General features: G+C 54.8%; 2 protein-coding genes across 3 annotated transcripts in view; both read left to right on the forward strand.

The window, feature by feature from the left end:
• Positions 1-351: 351 nt before the first annotated feature.
• LOC115406242 (heterogeneous nuclear ribonucleoprotein Q) lies at positions 352-7,077 on the forward strand. 2 transcript variants are annotated; one of them, XM_030116116.1, is made up of 12 exons: positions 352-492; positions 2,278-2,437; positions 3,242-3,360; positions 3,429-3,536; positions 3,619-3,732; positions 3,817-3,993; positions 4,072-4,207; positions 4,432-4,637; positions 4,709-4,858; positions 4,933-5,054; positions 5,129-5,457; positions 5,572-7,077. In XM_030116116.1, exons 2-12 carry the CDS (start codon positions 2,290-2,292, stop codon positions 5,598-5,600), a joined length of 1,638 nt encoding a protein of 545 aa, XP_029971976.1. In that variant the 5' UTR covers positions 352-492; positions 2,278-2,289; the 3' UTR covers positions 5,601-7,077. The 2 variants fall into 2 exon arrangements, with proteins under 2 accessions (XP_029971976.1, XP_029971977.1); XM_030116117.1 differs by lacking the exon at positions 2,278-2,437 and having other exon boundaries at positions 360-492.
• Positions 7,078-8,947: 1,870 nt separating this feature from the next.
• LOC115407070 (sorting nexin-14-like) overlaps positions 8,948-9,916 on the forward strand; it is a 23,779-nt gene continuing 22,810 nt past the window's right edge. The window contains exon 1 of the mRNA XM_030117428.1: positions 8,948-9,916. This exon is cut by the window's right edge and continues 159 nt beyond it. The gene's annotated coding sequence lies outside the window, so the exon portion shown is untranslated.

A 9,916-nucleotide genomic window follows, 5' to 3' on the forward strand; every position in this document is an offset into this window, starting at 1 on the left:
ACAGTAAAGCTTTGGGGGCCGCTCAGGAACAGACATCCTTTAATAATTCAGTCATAAATGTGTGTGTACAGTGTTAGTGCACACATCGGGGTTATATGTGTGTATGTGCGGAATGCTGGGGATGTCTGTGTGTGAGATATCGCAGTTATATAAACATACGTGTGTGTGTGTGTGTGTGTGTGTGTGTGTGTGTGTGTGTGTGTGTGTGTGTGTGTGTGTGTGTGTGTGTGTGTGTGTGTGTGTGTACAGTAGCTGAGCGCTCCCCGCCGCTCTGCTGTAAAATCATAGAAGGAGAGCCCCTGCAGCTCAGTCCGAGAAACCCCATCGACCAGACAAAACTCGAGGCGTGAACGTGGCAGCCATTTTACATCATCACAGTGAATGAGTGGAGCCGGACCAGTGCCGGGACTTTTTACACTTTTTCTGTCTTTTAAATATCACATTTATCTTCCTAAGTAATCCGCACCATACGCGTTGGTGTGCCAGCGGCAGGTAGGGCGAATGCTCGTGACGGGCCCCGTGATTGTTGCTTCTCTGGTGGTTTAGAGCGCGAGTCGCGGCGCTGTTTGAAACAATGTGGAAACTGGTTGTTCTCACCGGCTTTTTGAAATGGACTCTTCCTCCGTGGCGGCGGCGGCACGCGGACTAAACCCGGACCCCGCGGGATCGACCGCCGCCTCGCGAAGCCTCGTTAGAGCGGACGGAAAGCCAGAGCGCGTGCTTTGTCACTTGGCGAAGCCCGTAGCGACACATGACGTTGTAACAATGGCCTGACAGATCGAGCCGGAGTTAGCATGCTAGCCGCGGCTAGCCCGTTTTGACAGATCATGGGGCTGCTCATTGTCACTGTATGCTAGCAGCAGCGAGCAGCCACGAGCCGCTCCGCCTCCACTACCGGCGGGGAACACGCCGCACTGCCGCGCCGACACTCGACCCGTCCCGACACGCACCCTGCCCGTAGCCGCGGCGGTAGAAAGAGCTTCCCGGTGCTCCTTGTTATTGTCCCGGAGAAGGTCTCTTCTTAGCCCGTTAGCTCCGCAGACTAGCCTGCTAGCTGCTAGCTGGCTCCAACGTGTGCGAGCCAGTCCCTCCCCGAGCAGCCTCCACGTCTCAGTCTGGACAAATAACAGCTCCAGCGTGGGGAAGCTGTCAGCCCGGGTCCCTGCCCGGGCCTCCCGGGCGCTTCTCCGGTCCTGCGCGAGTGTTTGAGGCTCAGAGGAAACACGTGCTGGGCGACATGAGAGGGTTAGCAGACTGCCCGGCTGGACTGGAGGCCAGAACCAGTTCAGACCCGAGTCCAGCTCAGCTGGACTGGAGGCCAGATCAAGTCTAGATCCGAGTCCAGCTCAGCTGGACTGGAGGCCAGATCAAGTCTAGATCCGAGTCCAGTTCAGCTGGACTGGAGGCCAGAACCAGTCCAGATCCGAATCCAGTTCAGCTGGATTAGAGGTCAGAACCCTGTCCAGATCAGCTGGCTTGAAGGCTAGATCGGAGTCCACATTCGTCCGAATTGAAAACCAGAACCGAGTCCAGCTTGGAGTCCAGCTCCACTGGACTTCAGACCAGCCCACTAGAGTCCAGGTCTGGCTGGATTGCCGGCCGTCGGGCGCTGCTGGGTTCGGCCCGGCCAGACAGTGGGTGGTTCTGACCGTTGATCCTCCAGCGTGCCGGCGGCGCTCCGGTCGGCGCGGCCCTCAGCTGGGACTGGATGAAAGGCTGCCTGGTGTCGGTAGACCAGCGCTCCAGGCTGTGCGCCGGCGCCTGGCTGTGGGGGAACACGTGCTGGAGCCATCGGTCCTGTGCTGAAGTCAGCACTGAGAAGGCAGCTAGCATGTAATTTAAAGAGCACAGCAGATAAACTGGGCTCTGTTAACGAACCGCTGTGGAAACCCTGCCACACAGTCACTAACACACCATCCACTGTTTTTCTACTGTTTATTTGTGTGTGTGATTTGTGGGGGAAATTGATTGTGCATTGTGGTTGTCTGTATGTGTACACAATGTCACATGTGATGATACACATCCAGGTCTGGGTGTGGATTATTGCCAAGTGTCAAGTTAGTGAAGAGTCTCCAGGCTGTGATGCTAACTCCTCCTCCTCTGGCTCAATAACAGCGGCGGTGCCCCACGTGTAATCTGAACTATAACCACTCAAACAGCTCCTGTGTGTGTTTGTCATGACTGTTTCCTGTCTAGTCTGAGACTTTACACTCTCTTGATCACACCCGAAGTTTTGCCCTTGACCCAGGATTAATTTGGCTCATTGCATTTGCACAGATTTCTGGAGACATGGCCACAGAACATATTAATGGAAATGGTCCAGAAGACCCAATGGACACCTCTGCTGCAGTTACCCATTCTGAGCACTTCCAGACTTTATTAGAGGCTGGTTTACCACAGAAAGTTGCTGAAAAACTAGATGAAATTTACATAGCAGGTAAGGAACTATATAAATATACTGGCATATTCAATATGCAGTTTTTATGTTTATCAATTTCTTGCATGTATTGTCATCCTATCACCTTTTTGAATGTGGGAATTGGGATCCTGAAGCAACTTTTTGTGGTTTCCTACCAAAATGGGTACTGCAGTGCTACGAAATATTAAATTACGCCGTACTGGAGTGAAAATGTGGAAATGACTGCAGCATTCGCATTCCCAACATGGTTGCATGGTCAGCGGTGTCAGGGTGAAGCAGTAGTCTTCTGGGAGGGAGCAGGAGAGGAGCACATGCAGTCAGGGTAGCGTGGGCCAGCCTGGACGGGGTTGTAGGGGGGCGAGCTGCAGCGAGGGGGCAGGGGGTCATTCTAGGACTTGTTTGGGTGCTCACATGTAGAGGTAGCGGCGTGGACCTGTAGCCAGATGGGACGGAGGCAGGAACAATGGCGGCAGCTGTGTGGCTGTCTGCCGGGACAGGTGTGGGCCCGAAGACGCCGTCAGCCTGTAGAGGGGCTCGGGCAGATCAGGGCCGGGCCAGATCAGGTTTCAGCGCCACATCTGCTGTGATTAGTCCAGTGAAGGCGTGCTGGATGGAGAGTTAAGTGCAGCGCGGACGCTGCTGAATCCATTAGATTAGATTAGTCCTGCTCCTCCTCACAGCTAATCGCAGGATCCATTACTTATTCATGACCCATTCCAGAGGCGCTGGTTGGAGGAGGCCACAGTGAGATGCTCTGATCTGTCATGTCTGCTGCCGCCGGGCGCTCACGGCCTGCTGCTCCTCTTCCTGTCGCTCCTCCAGGCTTGGTGTCACACAGTGACTTAGATGACCGGGCGATCGAGGCTCTGAAGGAATTCAACGAGGAAGGTGCTCTCCAAGTCCTGCTGCAATTCAAGGACAGCGACCTCTCACATGTTCAGGTGTGTGTCCGACCCGGCCGGGTCGCCGCAGCTCTCGTCGCCCTCTGACCCGTTTCTGTTTCTCGCAGAACAAAAGTGCCTTTCTTTGTGGCGTGATGAAGACGTACAGACAAAGAGAGAAACAAGGGACCAAAGTGTCTGACACCAATAAAGGACCAGATGAAGCCAAAATCAAAGTGAGCGCTGGGACCGTGGCGTTTGGTGAGTCCATGTCCAGCCGGCGGCCGAGTGACCTGCTGCTGTCCGTTTGACCCGCAGGCTTTACTGGAGAGGACTGGATACACGCTCGACGTGACGACGGGGCAGAGGAAGTATGGCGGCCCCCCTCCGGAGTCGGCCCACTCCGGGGCGCAGCCCACCATCGGTACAGAGGTACTCCTCCGCCCGACCCGCCCGGTCCGGCCGCCGTCCAGATCTTCATCAGATTAAACGGCGTTTTCTGTTCTCAACAACCAGATATTTGTAGGCAAAATCCCCCGAGACCTGTTCGAGGACGAGCTGGTTCCGCTGTTTGAGAAGGCCGGACCCATCTGGGACCTGCGCCTCATGATGGACCCGCTGAGCGGCCTGAACCGGGGCTACGCCTTCGTCACCTTCTGCACTAAAGAAGCCGCCCAGCAGGCCGTCAAGCTGGTCAGTGCGCGGTGGAGCCGGGCGCCGCGAGACGCCGGCCGTCCGCTCCGCCTCTAACTGTCCTCCGTCCCTCCGCAGTGCAACAACAACGAGATCCGCCCGGGGAAACACATCGGCGTCTGCATCTCCGTGGCCAATAACAGGCTGTTTGTTGGCTCCATCCCCAAAAGCAAAACAAAAGAGCAGATTGTCGAGGAGTTCGCTAAAGTCACAGGTGAGCAGCCGGAGGGTGTCCCGATGATGGTGATGATGCCTTCATCATTTCTGAGTGATTCACTCCTCTGTGATGGTTCACCGCTAAGATCTTATCACACAACACACACACACACACTCTCTCCAGGTTTTCTGTGAATGTTGACGGTGGCGTTTCTGTCCCGGCTCGCCTCGATGTGAATAACGGACGCCGTGTCTCCGCCTCTCTCCCGTTTCTGTCTGCAGAGGGTCTAAACGATGTCATATTGTACCACCAGCCTGACGACAAGAAGAAGAACCGCGGCTTCTGCTTCCTGGAGTACGAAGACCACAAGACGGCGGCTCAGGCCCGCCGCCGGCTGATGAGCGGCAAGGTGAAGGTGTGGGGGAACGTGGTGACGGTGGAGTGGGCCGACCCCATCGAGGACCCCGACCCCGAGGTCATGGCCAAGGTGAGGCGAGGCGCGGTCTCCGTCCCTCCGTCCGCCCGGACAGCGCCAACCCAGCCGCTGTCGCCCCGCAGGTCAAGGTGCTGTTCGTCAGGAACCTGGCCAGCACCGTGACGGAGGAGATCCTGGAGAAGGCCTTCAGCCAGTTCGGGAAGCTGGAGCGGGTCAAGAAGCTGAAGGACTACGCCTTCATCCACTTTGAGGAGCGCGACGGAGCCGTGAAGGTAGGGAGCGTCCGCCGGCCACGCGGCCGCCGCGCCGTCACGGTCGCTGACCCGGTTCTCCACGGATTCCTCAGGCGCTGGCCGACCTCAACGGGAAAGACCTGGAAGGAGAACACATCGAGATCGTGTTCGCCAAGCCGCCGGACCAGAAGAGGAAAGAGAGGAAGGCCCAGAGGCAGGCGGCCAAGACGCAGATGTGAGGACGACGTCTCTCTGTGTCTGTGTGTCTCTGCCTGTCTCCTCCTGACTGTCTGGACTCTGTCTCCTCAGGTATGACGAGTACTATTACTACGGCCCCCCCCACATGCCGCCGCCCACGAGGGGCCGGGGGCGGGGCGGGCGGGGCGGCTACTCCTACGCCCCGGACTACTACGGCTATGAAGACTATTACGATTACTATGGGTATGACTACCACAGCTACCGGGGCGGCTACGACGACCCCTACTACGGCTACGACGACTTCCAGGGGTCCGGGCGGGGGCGGGGCGCCCGGGGGGGCGTCCGCGGGGGCGGAGCCAGTCAGACCAGAGGCCGCGGCGCCGTGACGGCGAGGGGCCGGGTGGGCTTCTCCCAGCGAGGGAGCCTCGGAACAATCAGACGTAAATACAGCCTCCGTCCGCAACACTGGGACGCTGCTGCATGTGGTCGGGAGGGGGGTGTGTGTGTGTGTGTGTGTGTGCGTGCTCACCTGGCCTCTGCTCTGATTGGTCCAGCAGGTAAACGGGGCCGGGGGCGGTCCTGACCTGTCGCCGTGGATACTGACTTGATGTGTGGGGTTACACCATAAGCTGCAGCCGGACGTGGAGACAACGAAGAGCACGAGGAAAAGGTCCAATGATATTCCAGCCTTACAGAAGAAGCATCTCCCCATGTTTGTTTGTTTGTTTGTTTGTTTGTTTGTTTTTTTTAGTCATGTTTTTGTCTGAAACTGCCACCTTAAAGAGAAACGAGCGCAGGATTGTGAATACTCGCCACAGCCTCTTTGCCCCGAGCCCCTGAACCAGCCCCGCTACACGGGGCTCTATTATGAATTGCCCTTACAATCTCCCCCTTCCCTGTCCCTGAACATGCCATTTTTGAATAATTATTGAAGAAATTGCACTTTTTAAGTTGTTAGGTTTGAAGTGGCTCAAAGGAGCTTGATGTATATTTTTGTGCTAATGGCGATTTTTATTGTGGGAATCTCCATGTTAATAATTGTTTGATCTGGATGTTTGACGGAGAACATTTGCAGGGTTTTAAGGTGTACCCACCTGGCATGGATAAGTCAGGCATTCCAGGAAAGTGGTTCTTTTTAAGAACTTGTCTTTAAGGGTTGGTTGACTACCTCAGTACAGAGGACTAAACTACCCGGCCTGTACTGTAAATAGGGAAACTATATTGATGAAAGCAGGGCTCGTTTCCAAACAAAATATGCACAAGAGCTGCGGCGCAAAGCGATGTACTTAATGGAATATAGTCATTTTAGCCGCAGCTCTGCAGACTGCGAACAGTCAAACTGGGCATGCAAAACAATCTCATGTGATGAGTCCGAACGAGCCCTGCTTTGATCCTATTTTGAACTGAAGCGGCCGCCTCGCCCCTTCAGAGTATGTAGTTACTGGATGTATAGGTTTTTTGGAAAATGTTACTTTTGTAAAGGCTTCAACGTCACAGGCATCCAACTGCCTTTGATTTAAAAAAAATAAACAAAAATAAAGCCCTGCAGTGTCCCTTTTGTGCCACTGTGCTGATCCAGCGGGTTGGTTTTATATGGATACAACACGTTTTCCAGCAGTGTCACGATAATGTCAGAAGACCATGCGCTCTTCATCCTGTTCAGATCATGTTTGGCGGCGCGGCGGCTCAGTGGACGGCCTGTGAGGTTGATGGGGCTGGACGGTGACTGAATGCCATATTGCCCCGCCGGGGAGCATGCGTGCCTAACACAGTGCTGCTTCGACTCGGCCGGGGTCAGACTCCCAGAGTGGTAGAAGGGATACTGCAGTGAACGGTCTCCAGGTATAGCGTCGAGGAAACTGCTCTCCAATCCCAGTTTTCTACACAGTTAACTCCCTCAGTAAAATCATAACAACCACCTTTTGAAAAAAAGATGTTAGCAGTTTTAAACTATTGTTGGTGGCCAACAACGTTTTTTGCATTCCTGCAAATAAATTGTTTTATACTGTAAAATGGAGGTGAGTGTAACTTATTTTTGTAATAAAGTTTTTGATTTCTATTTGTGTCTTACTCTTTGGGTAAAGTCTGCGTCAGTGGAACAGTGGAGTCCTGATGGGCGTCTGCAGGTGAAAGCAGTGGGTGGGCGTGAGCGTCCAGCAGCGTGGTTATAATGTACAGCTCAGAAACGGCTCCCGTTCATGTCTGATGACGTCTTTATATCAAACTTCTGCAATGATCAGGTTCATCTGGAAGAAAGGACGTCTGCATGTTTCCCTGGAAGACACTAAACCAGGAGTGAAACTCATCACAGCAAGTGTGTTTCTGGTGTGTGTGTGTGTGTGTAAGGTGTGTTTGAGGTCTGTTCTTGTGTGTGTGGCAGGTTTCAGATGTAGAGAAGAACTTTATCTCACAATGGTTCATTTTACCATTACAGGCTCAGAGAACACAGGAGGGCAGAACAGTGAGGAAACGTGCGAATAAAGAATGAGAGTAGGTGACGTCATGTCATCAGAATCATAATAATCGGGTAATAGAATAATGATCAGATCTGACAGAAAAGCCTCACGCTATTTACAACATGAATCTAAAATACAACAGGAGCTTTGATATATTTATTAACATGAGCAGCAGAAGGAGAGTGTGATAAAGTGTCCATGACTGCAGGACATTATGTCCCGGGTTGTTGTCCAGTCTGACAGCGGTGGACATGAAGGACCTGCTCTGTCCTGCACTGAGGGCGTCTCCGTCGTCTCAGCTCCTCCACCGTCCCCTGCACTGGCTCAGAGCTGCTGTCCATCATGGAAGTGAGCTGAGCCACGTCCTCCACAGAGCCCAGAGGACAGCCCAGGACAGAGCTGGTCCTCCTGCCCAGAGGACAGCCCAGGACAGCCCGGAACAGAGCTGTCCCTCCTGCCCAGCTGGTTGAGTGTCTCCTGTCCCGCTCCGTGCTGCCCGGGGACAGCAGACGGCGGCGTAGTGGACAGCAGAGGAACCACAGAGTCATAACAGGTCCGGAGCAGAGGTCTGGACCAAGGACCTCAGTGTCCTCAGAAGGTGGAGACACTCTGGCCCCTCTTGTCCAGAGCGCTGGTGTTGTGGGACCAGTCCAGTCTATTGCTGAGGTGAAGCTGTCCACCACGTCCTCCCCCTGAATGTCCGGCGGTGGGCGTGGAGGTGTCCTCCTCCTGAAGTCCTCACGTCTCCTCCGTCTTCCTGCTGTTCAAGCACCAAGGAGGAGTCTCTCCATGGTCTTCATGGGGGGGTCAGGGACCAGGAGGAGCCTGATGGTCTTCATGGGGGGGGTCAGGGACCAGGAGGAGCCTGATGGTCTTCATGGGGGGGTCAGGGACCAGGAGGAGCCTGATGGTCTTCATGGGGGGGTCAGGGACCAGGAGGAGCCTGATGGTCTTCATGGGGGGGTGTTAGGTGTTTGAGGTGTGTGTCTGGTGTGTGTGAGAGGTTTCAGGTGTAGTTTAGGTGTTTCTGGTGTTTTACTGCTGCTGTCATGTCCTGGAGCTGTGTCATGCTGTCCTCATGTCCTGATGTCCTGATGTCCTGATGTCCTGATGTCCTCGTGTCCTGATGTCCTGATGTCCTGATGTCCTGATGTCCTGATGTCCTGATGTCCTGATGTCCTGATGTCCTCGTGTCCTGATGTCCTGATGTCCTGATGTCCTGATGTCCTGATGTCCTGATGTCCTCATGTCCTCGTGTCCTCGTGTCCTCATGTCCTCGTGTCCTGATGTCCAGGTCATGCCTCCACCTTTCTCTGGTCTGTCAGTTGTGTGAACGACACCAGCCAGCAGCTGCAGCGGCAGGCGGATGTGACGTCACAGGTCGGGGTGTTGTGAAGAGTCCTGAGGGGCAGACGGGTGGTCTCCCCAGCATCTATAAATACCGCTGACCCCGGGCTGCCAGGACCAGATGTCTTCTGATGGACTGAGAGCCCGGACGCTCCGGCTCGGTCTGTCCTGGAACATGAAGCGTTGTGAACGGAGCCGAACTCTGACTGATGAAAACACGGAGAGACGCAGGAGTCCGTCTGAGGAGGGAAGACGTCCAGAGTCTGGACCGGATCCTGATGGTCCAGAGTTCTCCTGATCACTACATCTACTTATTCTTTAAATCTGTTTATTTATTTATTTATTTTATTTATTTATTTATTTTTTTTTTTACCACAGCGTGGACATTTTTCTCCTTCAAAATGTTTACTTTTATACCAAAATGTGTTTTTCAGAATTCCTTGAGTCCAACATGAGGAAACTGTGGAACAGTGGTGTAAATCTGGAACCTCCCCTCTGTTCTATTCAGTTCTCTTCTCTTCTGTGGAGACCCATGCCCCCCCCGGCCCCCTCCTCACTGCTCTCCATAACGGTCCTGTGCTGCGCGCTCCCGCCGCTCGCTCCCGGGGCGGGGCTCGTGTCCGCAGCGGAGCAGCAGTGCTCGTAACACCGGGCAGTGTGCACCGACGGCCGGGCAGCGGCTCCAGCCGCTGGACGGACCGAAGTACCGGAGAGAAGAAGACCCGAGGCCCGAAGACCCGCTGGGGGAGGAGCGGACCCCGGAGGCCCGAGACCCGCAAACCCGCAGACCCGAGACCTGCAGACCCGCAGACCCGAGACCCGCAGACCCGAGACCTGCAGACCCGCAGACCCGCAGACCCGAGCCCCGCAGACCTGATCCAGTGCGCGAGTTGCGTGTTTTCTGCACATTGGTGATGGAGGCGCTGCGCCACCCAGACCATCCTCCAGCCTCCACTCCATCACAGTGAGCTGCTGGAAGCAGACGAGCCACCGGAAGTGTTTGTGTGTGTGTGTGTGTGTGTGTGTGTGTGTGTGTGTGTGTGTGTGTGTGTGTGTGTGTGTGTGTGTGTGTGTGTGTGTGTGTGTGTGTTGACTG

The sequence above is a fragment of the Salarias fasciatus genome, chromosome 19 (assembly GCF_902148845.1).
Source record: "Salarias fasciatus chromosome 19, fSalaFa1.1, whole genome shotgun sequence".
In the NCBI taxonomy this organism is placed as follows: Eukaryota; Metazoa; Chordata; class Actinopteri; order Blenniiformes; family Blenniidae; genus Salarias; species Salarias fasciatus.

Coding starts and splice junctions, on each gene's coding strand:
- LOC115406242 (XM_030116116.1), top strand. CDS start 2,290: ATGGCCACAGAACATATTAATGGAAATGGTCCAGAAGACCCAATGGAC. Junction 4,859..4,932: donor AGCGCGACGGAGCCGTGAAG/GTAGGGAGCGTC, acceptor CGGATTCCTCAG/GCGCTGGCCGACCTCAACGG. Junction 5,458..5,571: donor GAGCCTCGGAACAATCAGAC/GTAAATACAGCC, acceptor TGATTGGTCCAG/CAGGTAAACGGGGCCGGGGG.